The 23,501-nt window shown below is 43.9% G+C and overlaps 1 protein-coding gene across 1 annotated transcript in view; it reads right to left on the minus strand.

Annotated features, from left to right (window-relative positions):
- The window catches only part of TBC1D16 (TBC1 domain family member 16), a 140,418-nt gene that overhangs the window by 44,955 nt on the left and 71,962 nt on the right, over positions 1–23,501 (minus strand). The window contains exons 9-10 of the mRNA XM_080281446.1: positions 20,354–20,539; positions 15,816–15,960 (exon numbers count right to left, since the gene is read on the minus strand). Of these exons, the coding sequence (XP_080137572.1) occupies positions 15,816–15,960; positions 20,354–20,539 (331 nt within the window). The remainder of the gene's footprint in view (positions 1–15,815; positions 15,961–20,353; positions 20,540–23,501) is intronic.

Below are 23,501 nucleotides of genomic sequence, written 5' to 3' on the forward strand. Positions count from 1 at the left end.
TTTGCAGTGGCTGGCAGTGGCTCCAGGCGGTGTCGCTGAAGGTAGGCCATACACTGTAGGCGGTCTGGAGGTGTGTGAGGGTGGCGTTTGGGACCTGTAGAAAGAACCTGGCCGTAACGCTGAAGCAGCTGGTAGACACAAGTCTTGGAAAATCGTCTAAGGGAGTAGTTGGCTGGCTTCCTGTTCTTGATTTTATACAGGATGAAGGCGTTCAACATGCACATATCAATCAAGTGCAAGAACACCTTCCTGTACCAATGACGATTTTTCCTCAGGCAGTCAATCTCTCCGATCATCATATCAGACTTGTCCACCAGCCGCATATTGACATTATAGTCAATGACAGCATCAGGCTTCATCACAGGCTCGCCAGTCCTTCTGTCGACCTTCCCTGTTGCCAGCATTTCACCCTTGTGTACTGTGGTGAGCATGTTCACGACTCTCTTATCATGCCACCTGATCGCAAGCATCTTGTCAGATTTCTTCAGGTGCACGTCTCCCCGCTTTGACTTTTCAGCCTCGGGGAAGGCAGGGTAATGTGCCCTTTTGCTTCTGACAGTGCCACAGGAGCCGACGCCGTGTTCAGAAAGGTACTTGGCGAGTTTAGGAGCGGTATAGTAATTGTCCGTATACAGGACATGATTCTCACCAAAGTACTTTTCCAAAAGCACTTTCACCACAGAACCAGAGAATCCAAGGGGGTCAGTCTTATCCAAATCGACATTGCTGGCAGTGTAAATGACGAAGTCAAGGATGAACCCCGTCTTGCAGTCGCACAGCACGAAAAACTTGATTCCAAAGCGGTGGTGTTTGCTTGGAATGTACTGGACGAACCGAAGACGGCCCCTGAACAATACCAAGGACTCGTCAATCATGACTTTCTTGAACGGGCGCAAGAACCTCGTAAACTTATCCTTGATCATGTTCAGGATTCCCCTCACTTTCCATAATGGGTCAGTTTGGGAAGGCTCATCATTGTTCGCGAAGTGAAGATAAGTCATCAGCTGCCTAAAACGATCGCGGCTCATGTATTTATTGAAAATGGGTGTTGGGCACAGCTCGTCGGAAGTCCAGTATTCTTCTAACTTGTGTTTCCAGTTGTGCGGCATTAGCAACATCAATCCAATAAATACAAAAAGCTCGCGGATCGTAAGAGGCACCCATGCTGCCATCCGCGACGTGGATGGCGTGGCCGCCTCACCTTCTCCTTCGCGAACTGGAGCACATTGCCCCTCGTACCTGTTTGTCTCGGTACAGATGTGCTCCATAACCTCGTCGTCAAGGAAGGCCAACAGGTAGTCAAGGCATTCACCATCCTCGTCCACAGGGAAGTCAGCCTGAAATCCACACTCACTGTCGTCAAAGGGCAGATCCTCAGGCACAAAATCTGATCCCTCTGACCACACAAAGGCATCCAGCATTCCCTGCCTAGGCTGGGAGGTGCTTGGGGCGGCGGGGGGTGAGGCAGGTCGTGTGGGAGTGGGTGAGGCAGGCGGGGCAACAGTAGGTGAGGCAGAGGCTATCCCAGGTCGTGTTGGTGTTGTGGTGGTGGTGGTGGTGGTGGGAGGGACATTATCACTGGGCTCAAGGTCACTCGCGGTGGCGTGACTGCTGAGTTGCCTAGTGCGAGTTCCCTCCCTACGAGTTAGCCTTATACTAGGGGACTTAACTCTACCAACACGAACACTAGGCCTACGAAAACCTCTCAAACGTAATGATGCTCGTTTACTTCCCTTTCTCGGTGGTGAAGGAGACTCCGACGACTCAGGAGACAGGGCAGCAGAGGAGGAGGACGAGAGAACAGGGCTGGGAGTACGTGGCAGGCTTGCGGTGGCGTGACGTGGCGTAGGGGACAATGGCGGTGAGCTGGGGTCACCGCTCCTTTTCCGTTTTTCCCCCTTCCCATACTCGACGCCCCTTCTCACCGGAGCCTTCCCTGCTGAGGTGCTGGGCACTGACACAGGGCAGCAGAGGAGGAGGACGAGAGAACAGGGCTGGGAGTACGTGGCAGGCTTGCGGTGGCGTGACGTGGCGTAGGGGACAATGGCGGTGAGCTGGGGTCACCGCTCCTTTTCCGTTTTTCCCCCTTCCCATACTCGACGCCCCTTCTCACCGGAGCCTTCCCTGCTGAGGTGCTGGGCACTGACACACTCTCCTCCGGCACAGAAACAATCACTTCTGGCCCGGACTCTGCACTGGATTGTGTGTCAGACTCAGCCAGGCTCGACCACACACCGACGTCACTGCCATAGTCCATTGAGGCTTTCAAAAGTTCTGAGGCTATTGCAGAATCACTTAGCCCCTTAGTAGTTCCTGGTAAGGATTTGAAGGGGGTTGAGGTCACAAAACCCTTTTTCGGAGGGCTAGAAGGCACAGACTCGGAAGAGCTCGAGTTAGACATGGTGTCACCGTGGCAGATTTGCATGGACTGACGCTATTCTGGGGCAAACCGCGCGAAAAAATGACAGTGTGACAACTGGGGAAACAAGCGTTTCCCAGTAGCAAAAAGTGCTTGCGAGATGACGGCACAGATTGACACGTATCAGCCGTTCGCGCGTTGCCATATCGCGCGACGAGGGAGGGCCGCGCATCGGTGCGTCGGTGGGTAAAAAAAATGAGACTTGGCAACAACCGAGGTTAGTAGTACAAAGGTCAAGTGTGCTAAACGTAGCTCACGGGTGGCAGGACTGATAGACAATACCAGCTGGAGCATGCTTGCCCGCGGTTATTCAAAATTAACTCAAATCGCAAACGCGACGACCCGCCATTCTGCCCTTTGGGCTAACCGTCGCAAATGCGACGATCCGCGTTTTAGGGGTTAAAGTGTTCTCTCCATCTGCTCACTTTTTCTCCCTTCTCCACTAGTAATCTACCATTTTTATCTTTCACTCCCCTGCTAACTTCACTTCCACCCTGTCTTACTCTTTTCACCTCTTTCCAGAACATTTTCTTACAGTCCCTCCACTTTACACTCAAATTCCTTCCAAATTCCTCATCCACTCTCTTCTTACTCTCTCTTACTAATCCTTTCACCTCTCTCTTTCTTTCCACATATAACTCTCTCTTCCGCCTCTCAACTTCTTCCACGTCCCTATTTCTCATCCATTCATTGTATGCTTTCTTCTTTTGTGCCACAGCCTGTTTCACCTCTTCAGTCCACCACGCTGTTCCTTGCACCCCCCTCCGTCTTCTCTTCCTTCCACACACCACATCACATGCTGCACATATTTCTTCTGTAAATATCTTACACACACCTTCCACGTCCCCCATCTGCTCCAACTCATATTTGCCCAATCATTCCTCCACTTCTCTCTTATACTCTGCCTTTTTCTCATCCTCTTGTAACCTTTCCACTCTCCTTGCAACTACTCCTTCCTCTCGTCTTTCCCTTCTTCTATTCCTCCATCTTACTTGAACTTTAACTCTGGCCACCACCAAGTAGTGGTCAGAAAGTCCACTCCCCCAACCTCTATAAACTCTTGCATCCAATATACATCTTCGCATCCTTTCATCCACACACACATAATCAATCATTGCCTTCCTTTCACTCAATTCACCACCCACCCTTCTCATCACTCGCCATGTATACCTGTGGATCATTTTATGCCTGAAGAGGGTATTGGCTATCACCAACCCCCTCCCAGCACAAATGTCCACTAACGCACTCCCATTCTCATCTATCTCAGCAGGCACACCCCACTCACCAACTATTCCATCCACCTTCACATTCCCAACTTTACCATTCATATCACCAATCAAAAACACTCTATCATTCCTTCCAAACTTTTCCATGCACACTTCTACATTTGTCCAGAACTCTTCTCTCACTCTTCTAGCACGATCTTGCGTTGGCGCATACACACACACAATCGCCCACATTTGTATTCCAACTTTCAACTTTACCCACACAATCCTTGATCCAACTGATCCATACTGTCTTATGCTCCTCTTCCATCTTTTACTCACAACTATACATACTCCTTCCTTTGCCCTCTCATTCTCACCTACTCCTGCACATATACCCCATCCATACTCCCATTCTCCCACACTTTCTCCTCTCCATTTTGTTTTAGTTATTCCACATACATCCACTTTCGCATCCTCAAGCACCTGGACAATCTCTCTCGCTTTCACCTCACCATTTGAAACGGGTGTTATTTTTTCAGAAAAGTAATGTATAAGATGAGAATTAGTGTAAGTGGAAAGAATTGTTATCAAAACTACACCCACTGTGTAAATCTGGTCAGTAAATATGTGATAGCAAGGAAATAAAGTGGAAACGGGTGTAATGTTAGCATGAATAAAACGTATAAGTTGAACATTACTGTAAGTTGTCATAATTGATGTCACGATTACACCCACATTCTGGTCAGTAAGTATGTGATAGGAATTATATACAGTGGAAGATGTTGTAATGTTAGTAGTAAGGTATTTTATAAGTTGATTACTAGTGTAAGATGAAACAAATGATATCGCGATAACACTCCCTGTGTAAGTACGCGCAAATATGACGGTAAGTTCCATCGTACGTTCAGAAATGATGTGATATCAATTATATCAAGTGTTTAAATTTGCAATGTTAGTGTAGAATTATTATATAAGTACAAAAATAGGTTGTAAGTTGAATTAGTTGTCATAGCGACTTCACTGTGTGTGTTATTATGCGCTATTATTACGCTATATATTTACTTAAGGCCTGAAATAATCTCAAAACAGTTCTATAAAGTTGAAAAGTGTATAATAATATTAGAAAAGTATTATGTAAGTAGAAAAAGCACAATACGAGTTGAAACAACAGTCACAGCGAGTTCACTCACTACGTAAATAAGCGCTAACATTATGCTAAATGTTATCAAAAGGCCTGTGAATACGTAAAAACAGTTCAATAAAATGTAAAATGGTATAATGTTATTGTAGAAGTATTATGTAAGTAAAAAAAATTATATGTATCATGATTTTAGAATGTTAGCGATTCATCGTGACCAAGTTGGCCGATTTTGCTCGTTTCGCACGATGGTACAATGCTTATTTCTGCTCTATTTTTGTATAAAATCCAATATACTCTTTTATCACATGTTTTTATGTTTGTAATAAATTCATTTCTACTTACTTTCATTGGTTTCCCAAACTTATAATACCATAGAAAACGTTTGAGGCTCACACCGCCTAGGGAGAACACGGGGCCAGGTGGGACCAAGGCATACCTGGTTAAGCTAATTAGGGACCCCAGGGACCACTTTCTTTGCCACCGGCCATTGTTTCTGACCAAAAGCGAAAGTTTAAGCAAAAAAAAAAAAAGGGTCGAAAAATGCCCGGGATTGGGGGGTACCAGTGGTCGAAAAGTGGCTGGGACGGGGCGGGTTAAAGAAATATCCTCTGAAACTCTGCAATATCCGGCATCAAAACGGGATGTATCCTGCGGTTCTATGCAATATCTGGTGCTGAGGTGTATCAACCGGGTCGTACATGGTAGCCATCCGGTAATGTACTGTAGTCCCTCAATTAGCCAACGTAACAGAGTCAAAGGCATGTCCGGGTAGTGGCAATGTCTGGATAATGAGCAATATCCCCTCTACTATACCCAGACCCTACCTATACTCAAGATTCAATCTATACCTAACCTATTTGTACAGTATCTCTGCTTACTTTGGCAGTGTTTTCTGGTCATTCAGGCATATTCAGACATCAGACCACACATAGGAATATCGAAAATAGCTTTATATGCCAAGAAAACCATGGGGGAAAAAAAAAAAAAAAAAACACCCTACCTATACAATACTGTATATATATTACCCCTCCTAATTTTGGCAGTATTTTTTGGTCATTCTGCCATATTTAGACATCAAAACACACATAGGAATATCAAAAATAATTCTAAACACCAACAAAACCATGCAAAAAAAAGAACACTAAAAACCAAAAAAATACCCTATCTATATACTACTGTATGTAATTTTGGCACTGTTTTCCAGTCATTCTGTCATATTTAGACATTGAAACACACACAGGAATATCCAAAGTAATCCTGAACACCAACAGCTATGAAAAAAAAAAAAAAAAAAACCACTGAAAACCAAAAAAACACTCTACCTATACACTACTGTATGTACAATACCTCTCCTAATTTTGGCACTGTTTTTAGGCCAATCTGCCATATTTAGACATCAAAACACACAGAAATATCCAAAGTGTTGCTAAACACCAAGGAAACCATGAAAAAAAAAAAAAAAAAAAGTAATGCTAAACACCAAGAAAACCATGTAAAAAAAAAAAAAAAATGAAAACCAAAAAACATCCAATCTATACACTACTGTACATACAGTACCCCTCCTATTTTTGGCACTGTTTTCAGGTCAATCTGCCAATTTAAACATCAAAACACACATACGATTATCCATATTAATGTTAAACACCAAGGAAACAATGCAGAAACAACAACACCCACAAAAAGCCTCTGGATTGTTGGAAAATTAGTTATCTGACACCAGTGATACCCGCTCTGGGACACAAAAAAATTCCACGGCCATATATGCCACCGGAAATTGGTTAAATTGGTGTAAATTATATACCATCTTTTTTGCTAGTGTTTATATTATAAGCCAATAAAAACACATAAAACTGATGAGTAAAGGTACAGAAATGCAGTGACAGTAAACAGTGTTCAAGTGTAAAACTTACCTTCATATAACTTCCCACCATCCTAGTGCAAAATTCTGCCAGCACCCTCCAAGAGTTAACACATGTCTAGATGCAGAATTTCACACCTCTGAATTTTGATACAACCAATAATATTCAAATAAATCACAAAAAAATTTAAAAACTCACGAGTCAGTGCTATCAGCATGAAGGAGGGGAGGGACTGAGGAGGTGAAAAGGGAACCAGGAGGGTACAATGGAGGGACAGGAGGGGGGGAGAAGCAAGGCTGTGGGCAGGATTTTCCCCATTCTGTCACAAGATAGATGGGCACTTTTATCATACTTTTACTTGTGGCTTGAGGTCTGTTAGATGCTGAGTGGCCATTCAGAAACAAAACTCCCAGTGATCGGGCGACTTTGGACGTTTGGTAGAGAGGCGGATGGCCGCTGTCAATGAATATGTACTCGTGGCTTGTGGTCTGTGTTCAATGTGCAGTGGCAGTTGGGAAAGACTTAACCCAGTGGTCATACGTCTTTAGAGGTTCAGTGGGGATGCGTTTGGACGTTTTGACACCACTTGTGGGTTACAGTCGTGTTACTCAGGTGCTGGAGGTTTGTTGGGAGTGATGCGAGGAAGAAGGAACCAAAGGCCATGAGCCCGCAGTAACAGTTCCCTCCAAGAGAAAAACAAAATACAATAGAGAGCCAAATTCAAGATCCAATCATTTTGAGATGCCTGGACACACTGCATTTGAAAGACTGGAGATCATAGGCAGCAGAAAATACAGACAGAGGGAGACAGTTCCAGAGCTGACCTGTTGCATAAATGAAAGACTGGGAGTAACGGTTAACTCTTGCATTAGAGAGTTGGACAGAAAAGGGATCAGAGTTTGCTGCCAGACGGGTGCTACGCGCCCGTCGTAGAGGTGGAGGAATGCAAGCAGACAGTTCAGAGGAGCAGTGACCATTAAAGTAGCGATAGAAAAGAGATAAAGATGCAACAGTGCGGCGAAGAGACAGAGGTTGAAGGGAGTCAGTAAGAGGAGGAGAGTTAATGAGACGAAAAGCCTTTGACTCCACCCTATTGAGAAAAGCTGTATGTGGGGAGCCTCCCCACACATGAGAGTTGTACTCCACACAGGGGCGGATAAAACCACTGTATAGAGTCAACAATTGTGCAGGGGTAAAGAAAGAGCGAAGTCGGAGTTGGTTGTGGGTTAGGGCCTATTTTCTGCTCAAGGCTAGAGCCTAGCTGCCACTCACTGAATGTTTGAACATGTCGACTGGTTGGCCGAAGTTCTTGTGGACTTTTATGTCCAGATAATAGCAAGGAAATTCGGAAAATGCTTTAATAGAGCCAAGGTCCAGTATCCAGATAATGAACAGGTCCGCATACTGCACATCCGAATAAATGCGGGATTACTGTATTACTGTATTGTATCATTACTTTATTGTACAGTACTTTATACTTAATTTTCACTTTTTACTCATGGAAGAGCTTTTAGGATAAAGGTTTGAGATGGATAGTAATGCAATATCCAGCTCGAAGCCGAATATTGAGCTGATGGGAGTTACTATGCAATATCCAGCATATTACTTTAACCAGTGCAGGGCTTGACAGAATTAAGCTGGATAATTGTGAGCTTACTGTATTGCATTTGAGAACTCTCTGACATTTGAAATTAAAGAGGAAAAAGCTGGAAATGAAATGCTGTTCTCCCACCTGTGCAGCACTCCATGGACGACATCGGTTGGTAAAGTGCATCAATTCAGAGATCATGTTGTACTCGATAAAATGACCACGTAATCATAATTAGCATGATTTAACTCAAGATTTCTTCCCTGGTTGTGGAGGCAACAAAAGGGATAAGGATTTAAAACAAGCCTCACACACATCAATAGTGAGAGGGCAATATTACCGGGTAGAATACAGCCATGTCAGAGGATACGCTGAATTCACTAGTATGGAACACTGGTAGTAATTATATATGTTTAAACACTTAGTAAGACCAGTTTCAAAACTTGGAGTACCTGTTAATAAATTATAATGAACTGAAGAAGTTAAGTGCCTAACTTCAATTCAATCAGTTCATTAATAATGCAAATACTGAAATCATCATAAAATTAGTGAATCACCCGATATACTGTATAAGCATATCAACAGTGAAAATGTCAAGAGAAGTAAAGAAAGGACTCATAATGTGCAATGCAACTACCATCAGGTGGCCTTACACTGAGTGAAGAGCCATGTGGTTTCCAGTCATCCAAGAAAAAAATCACTGTTTTAAGTGGTAACCATACAGTCAACAAAGAGATGCTTGGTGATTTACTGAATAAAAGTGCTCCAACCAGATGTGGCCCATACGAGTGTGATCCAAGGAGTGGCTGGGTTTACTACTTACATAATACCTCTCATGGAGTAGCAACTGGTCACTCACCTGAAATGTCTGGACTGAGTAGTCTAGCCCTGGTCCCCTATGCCCATAACGGGTCAATAATGTCACAACAGGTCAATATTAGTGGTGGTGGTGGAGATGGGTCTTAATTCAGAGAAACTTGCATTCTTATTTCCATTCCATACTGAAGATGACAAAACAAAAAAGGTTTCAAAGCAAGCCTGAGGACAGTAAATCACCCATGAGGATGAGGGAGGGTTCATGGAATGTGGGAAGTTTGAGGGGAAGAGCAGGGGAAGTTGTTGAGGCATTCAGTAGGAGGTGGGTGGACGTGGCGTGTTTGCAGGAAGTCCGGTACAGGGGTGGATCAGCCAGAAAGATTGTTGGGAAGGACTGTTGCTATAAGTTGTTTTGGCAGGGAAGGACAGACGGATATGGAGGTGTTGGTGTGATGGTTGCGGAGAAATGGGTGGAATATGTTATGAATGTTTTGAGAGTAAGCGATAGGATATTGGTTGTGAAAATTCTGTTGGGAAGAAAGATAGCTGTGATTATATCGGCATATGCTCCACAGGCAGGATTGGATGAATCAGAGAAAGATAGATTTTGGGATGATTTAATACGTGTAGTGGGTGGTATGCGGGATGATGAGATAGTGATTTTGGGAGGGGACTTAAATGGTCATGTAGGTGAAGCAGCACAAGGTTATGAAGGAGTGCATGGGGGATGTGCATATGGTCTAAGGAATGCAGAAGGGGAAAGGATACTCGAGTTTGGGGAGGCAACGGACATGATTGTGTGCAACACATATTTTAGGAAAAGAGACAGTAGGTTAATTACGTATGAGTCTGGGGGAAATAGCGGTCAGATAGATTATTTTCTGGTTAGGAGGGCCGATAGGAGGTTAGTGAGGGATGTTAAAGTTATAGGAAGTGAGGAGTGTGTGCAGCAGCACAAACTATTGATTTGTGATATGGTGCTTAAAGAACAAGTGATGAAAAAGAGGACTTATGTACCTAGGAGGAAAATATGGAAGCTGAAAAACCAAGTAGTAAGGGATGCCTTCTATAGTGAGTTGAGGAGAGTGGTGGCTGAACAGGGAGCTGTAGACAGAGGCGTTAATGAACAGTACAGAACCCTCAAGAACAATTTCTTGAGAGTTACTGATGTAACATGCGGCTGGACAAGAGGACCACCAAGACATAAAGTAACTTGGTGGTGGGATGAGGGTGTAGAAGCTGCAATTAAGGAGAAAAGAAGGCTTTTCCGGGAATGGAAGAAGGGTGATAGCAAAGAGGAACATTTGGCTGCCAAGCGTAGGGCTAGGAGAGAGGTATACAGGGCAAAGTCTGAGTCACAAAGACAATTACTTGATAACCTAAATCATGGGGAAAGGAAAAATATATTTAGGGTGGCAGGTCAGGTGAAGAGGGATAATCGGGATATCATAGGTGAGCAGTGTGTGAAGAATGATGAAGGAAGGGTAGTGGTGAACAGTGAGGATGTTAAAGATGCATGGAGAGAGCATTATAACCGGTTGCTGAATGAGGAGTTTGACTGGGACAGGGAAGGTTTGGAGCCAGCAGATCCAGTGTCTGGCCCTTGGCCTTTGATTGATACTGCTACTGTGAGTGAGGCAATAGGCAGGATGAGGGTGGGGAAGGCAGCAGGTGTGTCTGGGTTGACTGCCGAAATGTTGAAGGCCTCAGGCGATATAGGGGTGAATTTAGTCACTGACCTGATAAATAGGATTATTTATGAGTGTGTTGTCCCAGATGATTGGCTGAAGAGTGTAATTGTAAATGTGTATAAAGGGAAGGGTGATGCCCTGGAAAGAGGGAATTATAGAGGTATAAAGCTTTTGGATCAGATAATGAAGGTAACGGAGAGAGTTTTAGAAGGTATGATTAGAGAAAGAGTGAATATTGATGAGATGCAGTTTGGGTTTATGCCAGGTAGGGGGACCACTGATGCCATATTCATTGTTAGACAGCTTCAGGAAAAATATATTGGTAAGAGAAGCGATCTTTATTTTGTTTTTGTTGATTTGGAAAAGGCCTTTGACAGAGTCCCTAGAGAGGTGGTGAAGTGGGCAATGAGAAAGCTTGGCTTGGAGGAGTGGCTGGTTAGGGTGGTTATGGCCATGTATGTGGGTGCTCACACCCAGGTGAGAGTGAATGGAGATTTGAGTGATGAGTTTTCCGTGAATGTTGGTGTGCATCAGGGGTCAGTCTTGAGTCCCATGTTGTTTATCATGGTACTTGAAGCCCTTTCACGTGACTTTAGAAACGGACTCCCGTGGGAGTTGTTGTATGCTGATGATTTGGTGTTGATTACAGAGAATGAAAGGGAGGCGGAGGAAAGGTTTAGGAAGTGGAGAGATGGTATGGGGCAAAAGGGTTTAAGGGTAAATGCAGATAAAACAAAAGTGATGATATCTAGGGTTGGTGGCGGTACTGTCAAAGACGAGGGAGAGTGGCCATGTGCAGTTTGCCACAAGGGCGTGGGAAGTAATTCCATCTTGTGCGGTGTTTGTGATAAATGGGTGCATAAGAGATGTAGTGGTATCAGAGGTAGACTGCGAGATAATGCTGATTTTATGTGTACAGCGTGCCGGGGTGAGCAGGTGGAGATCGTCAGACGTGAAAGGATTGAACTTGCTGGTGAATCTCTTGAGTGTGTGGAAGAGTTTTGTTATTTAGGAGACATGTTGTGTGCTGGAGGTGGGGCTGGAGCTAGCTCTGTGGCTAGGGTGAGAAGTGGTTGGAAGAAGTTCAGGGAGCTCTTGCCTCTCCTGACATTGAGGGGGCTCTCCCAACGTGCTAAGGGGTCTTTGTATGCAGCGTGTGTTAGGAGTGTAATGCTGTATGGCAGTGAGACCTGGGCAGTGAAGGAGGAAGACATTCGCCGGCTCAGACGTACAGAAATGACAATGATTAGGTGGATGTGCAGTGCGTCCCTGCGTCCAAGGCCTGGAGGGGCTGGGTTTACAATGGAAGAGTTGAGAGGTAGGATGGGACTGGAGTGTATTGGTGTTGTGATGAGGAGAGGTAGATTGAGGTGGTTTGGACATGTGGAGAGGATGGGGGATGATAATTGGGTGAGGAAGGTGAGAAGTGTTGATACTGGGGGTGGGGTTATGAGGGGTAGACCGAGAAAGACATGGGACGAGGTCATTAAGTGTGACCTTAGGGTTAAGGGACTGAACAGGGAGGCTGCAATGGATCGTGCAGCGTGGAGAGCCGCCATTAGGTGACCAAGGCCGACACATGCAAGCATGTTGGAGCCTTTAAAAACGAAAACGAAAACGAAAACGAAAACGATTCCCTTCTCTCTATCTATCTATCTATCTATTGCCAGACGCTTCAATCCCATTTGGGGTGGCCACAAACAAATCGCCTCCAAGTCGCCCTGTCCCCCGCCATTTCACTGCCCTGCTCCCAACTCACACCCCCCTCTCTCATATACCTCTCCACCCCATCCCTCCATCTCATCCTCGGCCTCCCTCTCCCTCTTCCCCCCTCCACCTCACTCACATACACTCTCTTCGTCAGTCTTTCACCCTCCTTCCTCTCCACATGGCCAAACCACCTCAGTGTGTTCCTCATAACGCTTCCTATCACATCCACATCCACACCACAACGCTCCTTTATATCCTCATTCGTCAGCCTGTCTCTCCACGTGACTCCACAGGCTCCTCTTAAATAACTCATCTCCACTGCTCTCACTCTTGACTTGTGTCCTTCCAACAATGTCCAAGCTTCACTTCCGTACATTAGAGTTGGTATCACAATACTGTCATGTAGTAACTTTTTCACTTCCATGCTCACTTCCCTGTTTCTTATCACTGCTTTCAAAGAACCAGCAACCTTTCTTCCCTGCTGCACCCTTTCAAGCACTTCACCCTCCAAACCTCCATCCTTACTCATCACACTACCCAAGTACTTAAACGTACTCACATTTTCCAATTCCTCACCATCCAACCTCGCTGTACATTCACTAACTTCACCTCTCTCAAAGACCATCACTTTACTCTTCCCTACATTCACCTTTAGAGTCCGTTTCTTACACTCTCTCTCAAACTCATCCACCAAGCCCTGCAGCTCCCCTTCGTCTTCACTCAACAACACAGTATCATCTGCAAACAACAGTACAGGGAGTTTCCAAACACTGTCCTCTCTCACCAGGGCCACTCCAACATCCACTACCCTACCTTGTACCTCTTTTATTACCCCATCCATGTACAGATTGAACACCCATGGAGACATGACACATCCCCGTTTCAAACCAACTTTCAAAGAGAAAAATTCACTTAGTTCACCATCCAAACGCACTGCAGCCTTCGCACCATCGTACATACTCTTCACAGCATTCAACAACTTCCCATCTACTCCATATATTCTTAACACTTTCCACAATCCTTGTCTATCCACCCTGTCATATGCTTTCTCCAAATCCATGAAAGCCGCATACAACTTCTTTCCCTTCTCTAGAAACTTTTCCACTAAAGATCTAAGAACGAATATCTGATCTACACAACCTCTTCCCTTCCTAAAGCCTCCCTCTTCTTCTCCAACTAATTTCTCTGTTCTTTCTCTAACTCTGTCTATAAGTATCCTACCATACACTTTTCCTATTATACTAAGAAGACAAATGCCCCTATGATTACCACACACTTCTTTTTCCCCTTTTCCTTTGTACAAGGGAATAATTATACCTGACTTCCAATCCTCCGGGACTCTACCTTCCTCCCAGGCCAATCTGCACATCTTCCACATCCATTCTACTACTATCTCTCCCCCATGCTTCAGCATTTCACCACACACTCCATCAATTCCTGGGGCTTTCCCCGATGTAACTTTCTTCATTGCTTCCACAACTTCTATCCTACTGATTTCTTCCTGTCTTCTCACCTCCCTCCTTCTCCCGGCCATTCCCCAGCCACTTATACTCGCATTACTTCCATCCTCTACGTTCAACAATTCCTTAAAGTGTTCTCTCCATCTGCTCACTTTTTCTCCCTTCTCCACTAGTAATCTACCATTTTTATCTTTCACTCCCCTGCTAACTTCACTTCCACCCTGTCTTACTCTTTTCACTTCTCTCCAGAACATTTTCTTACAGTCCCTCCACTTTACACTCAAATTCCTTCCAAATTCCTCATCCACTCTCTTCTTACTCGCTCTTACTAATCTTTTCACCTCTCTCTTTCTTTCCACATATAACTCTCTCTTCCGCCTCTCAACTTCTTCCACGCCCCTATTTCTCATCCATTCATTGTATGCTTTCTTCTTTTGTGCCACAGCCTGTTTCACCTCTTCAGTCCACCACGCTGTTCCTTGCACCCCCCTCCGTCTTCTCTTCCTCACACACACCACATCACATGCTGCACATATTTCTTCTGTAAATATCTTACACACACCTTCCACGTTTCCCATCTGCTCCAATTCATATTTGCCCAATCGTTCCTCCACTTCTCTTTTATATTCTGCCTTTTTCTCATCCTCTTGTAACCTTTCCACTCTCCTTGCAACTACTCCTTCCTCTCGTCTTTCCCTTCTTCTATTCCTCCATCTTACTTGCATTCTAATTCTGGCCACTACCAAGTAGTGGTCAGAAAGTCCAATCCCCCAACCTCTATACACTCTTGCATCCTATACACATCTTCGCATCCTTTCATCCACACACACATAATCAATCATTGCCTTCCTTTCATTCAGTTCACCACCCACCCTTCTCATCACTCGCCATGTATACCTGTGGATCATTTTATGCCTGAAGAGGGTACTAGCTATCACCAACCCCCTCCCAGCACAAATGTCCACTAACGCACTCCCATTCTCATCTATCTTAGCAGGCACACCCCACTCACCAACTATTCCATCCACCTTCACATTCCCAACTCTACCATTCATATCGCCAATCAAAAACACTCTCTCATTCGTTCCAAACTTTTCCATGCACACTTCCACATTTGTCCAGAACTCTTCTCTCACTCATCTAGCACGATCTTGCGTTGGTGCATACACACACACAATCGCCCACATTTGTATTCCAACTTTCAACTATACGCACACAATCCTTGACCCAACTGATCCATACTGTCTTATGCTCTTCTTCCATCTTTTACTCACAACTATACATATTCCTTCCTTTGCCCTCTCATTCTCACCTACTCCTGCACATATACCCCATCCATACTCCCATTCTCTCACACTTTCTCCTCTCCATTTTGTTTCAGTTATTCCACATACATCCACTTTCGCACCCTCAAGCACCTGGACAATCTCTCTCTCTTTCACCTCATCATTCGCTCCTCTTACATTCCATGTACTCATTACCAAGTCCTTTGTCCGGTCCTGGGTCGTCATCGTTTGGTCAGTCCTTGTCTCACGATATAAAAATTAAAATCCTACTGCAACTTATATTCTGAGCAAGGAGTCATCACATCTTTATGCCAGTGAATAGAGATAGATTTCTAGATTTCATTCCTGTCCCTTTAACTTCCTGAATCCAGGTGGTGTCCTTTTTAGTTTACTCTTCCTCCAACAGATAATTTTACTCGATGTAAGACAAACTTTGTAGAAAAGGGATTAATGATGGCTATTTGATCCCCCCATTTAAAAGTCTATCCTACAGTGAGAAAAGCCATTTGGACATGGACCATGACTGAAAGGGTTAATTGCTTTTATGACAAGCATGGAAACCATGGGTAGTGTCCTTTCTCCCTTTTTGGCCTGGAATATGATAGAAAATAAATTTTGTACACAGTAACCCACTTACCAAATTTTTCTCCATATCCTCATCCTTGGGAGACGTGACAAAAATTGTCTTGCTCATGAGACCCGTGAAACACCAGAATACATCAGATTCATTGCGCACCTCAGCCAGGATGGGAGCCAAGATGTCAGACATACCCTGTGTATACCTGGACAAAAACAATGCATGGTAGTAACTATGCACTTGCATGAAAAATATTTCTGGAGTACAACAATTTCCATCTTGACACTGTTACCTTACCAGAAAGTGCCAGTTTATGTGACATTTACATTGCGAAGGATGCACTCCTCACAATCTCAGAATCACAATCATTTAAGACTAGAAAATTGACATGGTGTATGCCATGTGTAGCCATGGTGTTACTGATACTGCTGTAGCCCCAATCTCATCTGGACATTAACTCAGTGGCCACTTCAGCCGAGTGCTTCTAGAGATCTTTTATCCAGGATACAACGAACAGCTGTTTGTTTTATGAGTGTGAGGTGCATGAGATGAGGAAGCGTACTGTGATGTGTGGGGTTGCATTGCAGCAAAAGTAAAATGGACGGTTTGTGAGCTGTATTTTGTAATGTTATTGAAGCCAGATTGAAGATGGTCACATTAAAGTCTAGCTAGGTACAATTAAGTCTACGGGAAAGGAAATTTCTGTGTGACGAATGCCTAGTGGGAATTCATGGAGGATTATGCTTGAATGGAGGATTGGGATTGCTGTGGTGGTTATGTTATGTTATATATGTTTGTGAAATGCAGCATTGGGTGGATGAAGAGGAATGTTACAAAGGCACTCTGTGTAATGTTGCAAAGTGGTTTGTTTTCTGTTTCTTTGTGATGAGAGTGATGCAAAATAAAAGTTACATGGGTAAGATGGATCCTGTGCTGATGTAGAGAACTGTGTACCCCTAATGGTCATGTATAGTCTTTGATATGGAATGCTTTTGTCTCTCTGTGCAAGTGGCTATAAAGAAGCTCTCCTTTCAAGCTAAGGCTACTCTTTACAAAACACATGAGAAAACTTACGCTGTGTGACTGTGAGACTTGGCCAGAATGAAAAGGTGATAATGGCAGACTGGAATGCACAGAAATTAGAAAGTTGAGGTGAATGTGTATGGAATTACCTGGTGGAAAAATTTAGGACAGAGTACTGCAAGATACATGACATAAAATATTAGAAAAATTACGTAAACTGGTAGGCTAAGATGATTAGGATACATTAAGAGGAAGGGTGGGGGTGGCTGGCTGATGAGGAGTCTATCTATCTATCTATTGCCAGACGCCTAAATCCCGTTTGGGGTGGCCACAAACAAATCGCCTCCAAGTCGCCCTGTCCCCCGCCATTTCACTGCCCTGCTCCCAACTCACACCCCCCTCTCTCATATACCTCTCCACCCCATCCCTCCATCTCATCCTCGGCCTCCCCCTCCCTCTTCCCCCCTCCACCTCACTCACATACACTCTCTTCGTCAGTCTTTCACCCTCCTTCCTCTCCACATGGCCAAACCACCTCAGTGTGTTCCTCATAATGCTTCCTATCACATCCACATCCACACCACAACGCTCCTTTATATCCTCATTCGTCAGCCTGTCTCTCCACGTGACTCCACAGGCTCCTCTTAAATAACTAATTTCCACTGCTCTCACTCTTGACTTGTGTCCTTCCAACAATGTCCAAGCTTCACTTCCGTACGTTAGAGTTGGTATCACAATACTGTCATGTAGTAACTTTTTCACTTCCATGCTCACTTCCCTGTTCCTTATCACTGCTTTCAAGGAACCAGCAACCTTTCTTCCCTGCTGTACCCTTTCAAGCACTTCACCCTCCAAACCTCCATCCTTACTCATCACACTACCCAAATACTTAAACATACTCACATTTTCCAATTCCTCACCATCCAACCTCGCTGTACATTCACTAACTTCACCTCTCTCAAAGACCATCACTTTACTCTTCCCTACATTCACCTTTAGGTTCCGTTTCTTACACACTCTCCCAAACTCATCCACCAAGCCTTGCAGCTCCCCTTCGTCTTCACTCAACAACACAGTATCATCTGCAAACAACAGTACAGGGAGTTTCCAAACACTATCCTCTCTCACCAGGGCCACTCCAACATCCACTACCCTACCTTGTACCTCTTTTATTACCCCATCCATGTACAGATTGAACAACCATGGAGACATGACACATCCCTGTTTCAAACCAACTTTCAAAGAGAAAAATTCACTTAGTTCACCATCCACACGCACTGCAGCCTTCGCACCATCGTACATACTCTTCACAGCATTCAACAACTTCCCATCTACTCCATATATTCTTAACACTTTCCACAATCCTTGTCTATCCACCCTGTCATATGCTTTCTCCAAATCCATGAAAGCTGCATACAAACTGTTTCCCTTCTCTAGAAACTTTTCCACTAAAGATCTAAGAATGAATATCTGATCTACACAACCTCTTCCCTTCCTAAAGCCTCCCTCTTCTTCTCCAACTAATTTCTCTGTTCTTACTCTAACTCTGTCTATAAGTATCCTACCATACACTTTTCCTATTATACTAAGAAGACAAATGCCCCTATGATTACCACACACTTCTTTTTCCCCTTTTCCTTTGTACAAGGGAATAATTATACCTGACTTCCAATCCTCTGGGACTCTACCTTCCTCCCAGGCCAATCTGCACATCTTCCACATCCATTCTACTACTATCCCTCCCCCATGCTTCAGCATTTCACCACACACTCCATCAATTCCTGGGGCTTTCCCCGATTTAACTTTCTTCATTGCTTCCACAACTTCTATCTTACTGATTTCTCCCTGTCTTCTCACCTCCCTCCTTCTCCCAGCCATTCCCCAGCCACTTATACTCGCATTACTTCCATCCTCTACGTTCACAGGGGGAAATGCCAAGAGGCAGACTGAATAATATTTGGAATAAAGTCCTCTATGGAGATTCAGGATTAGGAACTAAGTAGGGAAGCAAATCAGGATCATGCCACATGGAATGCTAGCATCAAATACAAAGACATATATGTTAGCTTCATCAACGGTCTCTAAACATAAACATAAATGTGTATTTCTATACATATGGTAATTTTAAAACAGGTCACTGTTCTCAAAGCTTTGTGTTTAATGAAATTTTTCCAAGTTTGAGGCTGCTAAGATGCAGGCTCAGCCTGGGTTCACACAATTTACTATGTCTGGATAATCTACTTACAGACTGTTTTCAGTTATTTCTCCTGCTGCTTGAAGGCAGTGCCTGCGAGTGTTTTCAAGGCACTGTTTTATGAGATGCCTTTGCACTGATGTTGCTTGAGTGTGGAAAAAAAACAAGTATGTATCCAAAGTAACTCCAAGAATTTTGGGATGTCTCCCTAAGGGGAGTGAATGGTTTCAACATGGGACCTGATAATGTGTTTAGATCTATGTTTGACTGAAGTGAAGAGAGTGAACCTATCATTTTGTTTGGTGCAAGCCAATGTTTTAGTGAGGATGGGCTCTGCTACAACTGGCCTGTTAATTTTTGAGCTTTAGAGTGTTGCAAAGCTATTGTTAGGTCATCAGCATAGGACATCCTCTTACAGAAGGATGGAGAAGTGGCAGTATGTCGTGGAAGAGGTTATAATCTGAGTGTGGGAGAACTGTGCTCTGCTGAACACCACTGGGAAGTATTGAGTTTGGATCTGGTTTAGGTTGAGTTCTTTGACTGTTTGGTGGTAGGTGGTGGTGACAATCATCCACTCACTTGATGTAATGCTGCCTTCTTCTTCTTTGAACACTATCGTCTATCTCTGTGTCTGCCCCCCTCTCTTCCTATAACTCTCTTTCCTTCTTGTCACTTTTTATTACTCTTCTTTTCCACTTCAGGCGACTACACTGACTGACAAGTCTACTGTAATGTTTCCTGTACCCTCAGCAACCATTTACAATGCTGGGTGGTAACCATATACCCAGATACTGGGGTGACGTAGAACCTGTCATGGTGCCTCTGCTAACTGGACAATCAAGGTGTCCATCTTGGAAACAAATCTCCACACTTCTACTCACATCTCATTGTCGCGAGACACTGTCAACTGCAAGAGAACATCAGTTCACTGCACGTGATGGCCATGCAGGGGTGGTTGATGGGTTTGCTCAGCAACACGGACAAGGGCTGATCAACAACAACAAAAACACAGACTCTCTACCCAAGAGGACTAGCAACTTCTTGTCACTGTCTTCCATGTTTAAGGCTTTCATCAAGATATGCCATACTGTGCAAACTTTTTTTTTATGTCTACTGCTTCTTAATAAATGTAAAATGAGCATATGGAAGTGAATTTAATGTACGAGAGGTATAGAATGTCAAGAAGAATGTGATAGCATAAAAAGGCAAGGTCAGAAAGTTGAGGAAGCTAAATAATTAGTAAATGACGAACCAAGCTGGCAGCCACTGCAAGATGTGTGAAAGCATGTGTCCAACCTGCACACACGGGGGGTTCTAGTGTACATGGTTGTACTAAACTCTCTCTACTGTTTCCATAACTGTTGAAATTGGGGGTCCTTACCCCATAACTGGATTATGCACGGCAAAATTCAGCAGGATCCTCTTCATCTTTTCAAGGTTGGGGTTGTCATTGCCAGCAAAGCATGGATTTGAGCGGTCAGTGCGCACCACATCCTTCTCCACCGTACACTGCACATTGCGTCGGAACCAGTCTAACTCCTCCCCACTCATGTTCTCTCTCATGGTGCTGAAATGGATAAATAAAACAAAGTTAATTACACAAAACTCACCTAATCTGATTCATTTTTTCTGGAAACCCATTTAATATGGACTGGCTACATACACTTCATCTGGGCCCAGTCCAGATTAACCTTTGCAGACCTGCAGACCTTATGTGAGGTACACTGAAGGCCAGAACGGGACATGTTGCAAGCCTCATATGATGTAAAATTGACACTGGCTATGGAACAATGGCTCAGGGGAGGTAAACTACCTTACAAAGAATCAAGTGTGCCAGAGGCTAAAAGCAGAGTCTGGATGCAGTCCAGTTCACTCAAATATTTGCAGACTTATAAATAACACTCTAAAATCACAACCCAGGTACACAATGATTCACACTATATTGAATATATGTATTCACGTTAGTGCTGTAACAATATGATTGCAGAACCGACAGACTGTCATTCATTCATTGCCAGACGCCATGTATCCCAAACGGGGTGGCCAACGGCTTAAAGTTAATTGTTTTACAGGGAGGGGCACTAATCCTCCACCAACCCCACTTGACACGTAGGGATGCCAACAGCATCTGGTGTTCCCAGGTGGTCACCCATCCAAGTACTAACCAGACCCTGTCAACATTCACATTTTTTCTGATACCAATATTTACCGTCAATATTAGGATATAAGACATGGATATGTTGAGAAGCGGTATTTGCCAGTTAGAATATGCTGGAGAATTCTTGATGTTTCTCGTACTGTAGTTCCATTACGAGTCAGAGTTGCCAGTTAGCCTGCTGTTTTTGAACAAGTTATTTTGTAAGTTGCATTGTACATTAATTTTTGTCCTCTATTTCTCTTTAATGTTTTATTTATGAGTTAATTTTGTAATTTAAGTTTGTATGCTAAATAATTTAGAGTGTTATGCAGTGTAAGAAAACTCTGGCATGTTCTGGATGTCTCTGAGTTGGTAACTGTTGTAACCGCTGCTCTCTTGGGAATACATGAGAACTGTGAAGTTCAGAACACTCTAAGATATAGGAGGCTTATATAAGGATGGAGAAGAGACTAGAGCAGTTTCAGTTCAGTTTGAGTGTATTTCAGTGTCAGTGCTGTGCAGTTTGTACATTTTCAGTACTTGTGGGTGAAAGCGAAATTTGAATGTGAGTTGCGGGTGTTTGTGAGTGCATATGGGCCTGGTAGTGAAAGGGATGAAGAAAAGAGGGAGTCTTTCTGGAATGATGTTGATGAGTGTCTGCAGAGTTTTGGAGTGAATGTGAATGTGGTAATGATGGGAGATCTGAATGCTAGAGTGGGAAATGTAGCAGTTGAAGGTGTAGTTGCTATGCATGGTGTGCCTGGAAGAAATGAAAATGGGGAACGAATGATAGCGATGTGTGTTGAGCGAGAGATGGTGATTGGAAATACAGTAAAAGTCCAATTCTTCGACATCCAATTCCCCGGCAAATCTGACATTTCGGCAGTTTTGAGAAATAGTCCCATTTACGAAAATCTCTAAATTGTTCGGCAGATTTTCCGATTTTTTTCGTCCCCTCTACTGCTGGGGACTTCTTCCAACAGTAGCAGACTCCAATCAACCCCTTCTATTGTACATATGTAAATAAGGAACCTACTATAAGTATAGGTAAGTGCATGAGAACTTGTAGGCCTACTGTATCATTACATTTATATACAGTATGTTCACTAATTTCTTTATTTTTCATATTCATGTATGGTACTGTATTCATTACAGTATTGTACAGTATCAAACAGTATACAGTACTCTCTCCAAACACATTTGTAATGATAATGTTCACCGAAACATATAAGGTACTGAATGGGTAGGGTTTTTGATAATTCGGCAATTTTGATATTTCGGCACTTGCCTGGTCCCATAGATGCCGAAAAATAGGACTTCTACTGTACGCTGTTTGAGAAGAAAGATATTTATAAGTATACATGGGTGAGACAGGAGGATGGAAGGGTTGTTGATAGAGCTTTGATGGACTATGTGGTTGTGTCTAGGAATGTAATAGGAAGATTGTTGGATGTGAGAGTTCTGAGAGGGGAGGGTGGAGGTATGTCTGACCACTTCCTGGTGGAGGGAAAGTTAAGAATAGGTAAGAGATGGGTGAGAGCTAGGAGGGTCAGGTGTGGTAGGGAGGTTTTGAAAGTGAGTGAGTTGGATAAAAGAGAGAAAAAGATAGAGTATCAGGAGAAATTGAAAGATGAGTGGAACGCACTGAAAGATCAGGAAAATGGCTTTTTTTTTTCTTTTTTTTTTAATGTGTCCGACTCTGGGCATAGGCTTCACAGCTTGCTATCAAGGCCCAGCGGTCCACCTACATACCATACACCTCTACATGTCACCACTTCGGCGCTAACACCCACCGTCCATATTGAATACATGCTAGGGCTGTCTCATACAGGACTGGTGTATTGGTATTAGCGAGGGTATTTTTACGACATGTCGGTGGGTCTTCTGGTAGATCAGTAAAGCCTGATTTAATGAAATTCAAATCCTTAAACTGTTCCCTGCCCCAGCCGGGATTCGAACCTGGGTCCGTCAGGACTGCTGGCCACCTCTCTACCGACTGAGGAGGAATGGCAGTTGTTTAAGAGTGCTGTGGTGGGGCATGCAGAAGAGGTGTGTGGTGTGAGACATGTGGGTGGTGGTGTAAGAAAAGGAAGTGAATGGTGGTGCGAGGAAGTAAGTATGGGTGTGGCTGAGAAGAGACGTGCATATGAAGTGTGGCTGCAGAGGAAGGATGATATGTCATATGAAAGGTATAAGGAAAAGAGGAATAGGGTGAGAAGGGCTGTGCGTGATGCTGAAGTGCCAGCAGATGAGAGGTGGGGTAGGCGGCTTACAGAGAATTTTCAACAGAATAAGAAAATGTTTTGGAAGGAGGTGAAAAGGGTGCAAAAGGGAGAGTCTGGGAAGGAAGAACGAGTAAAAGCAGAGGATGGAAGGATGTTAATTGAGATGG

Source organism: Coenobita brevimanus, chromosome 89 (genome assembly GCF_032717465.1).
Source record: "Coenobita brevimanus isolate Jiangsu-jjx chromosome 89, ASM3271746v2, whole genome shotgun sequence".
Lineage (NCBI taxonomy): Eukaryota > Metazoa > Arthropoda > Malacostraca > Decapoda > Coenobitidae > Coenobita > Coenobita brevimanus.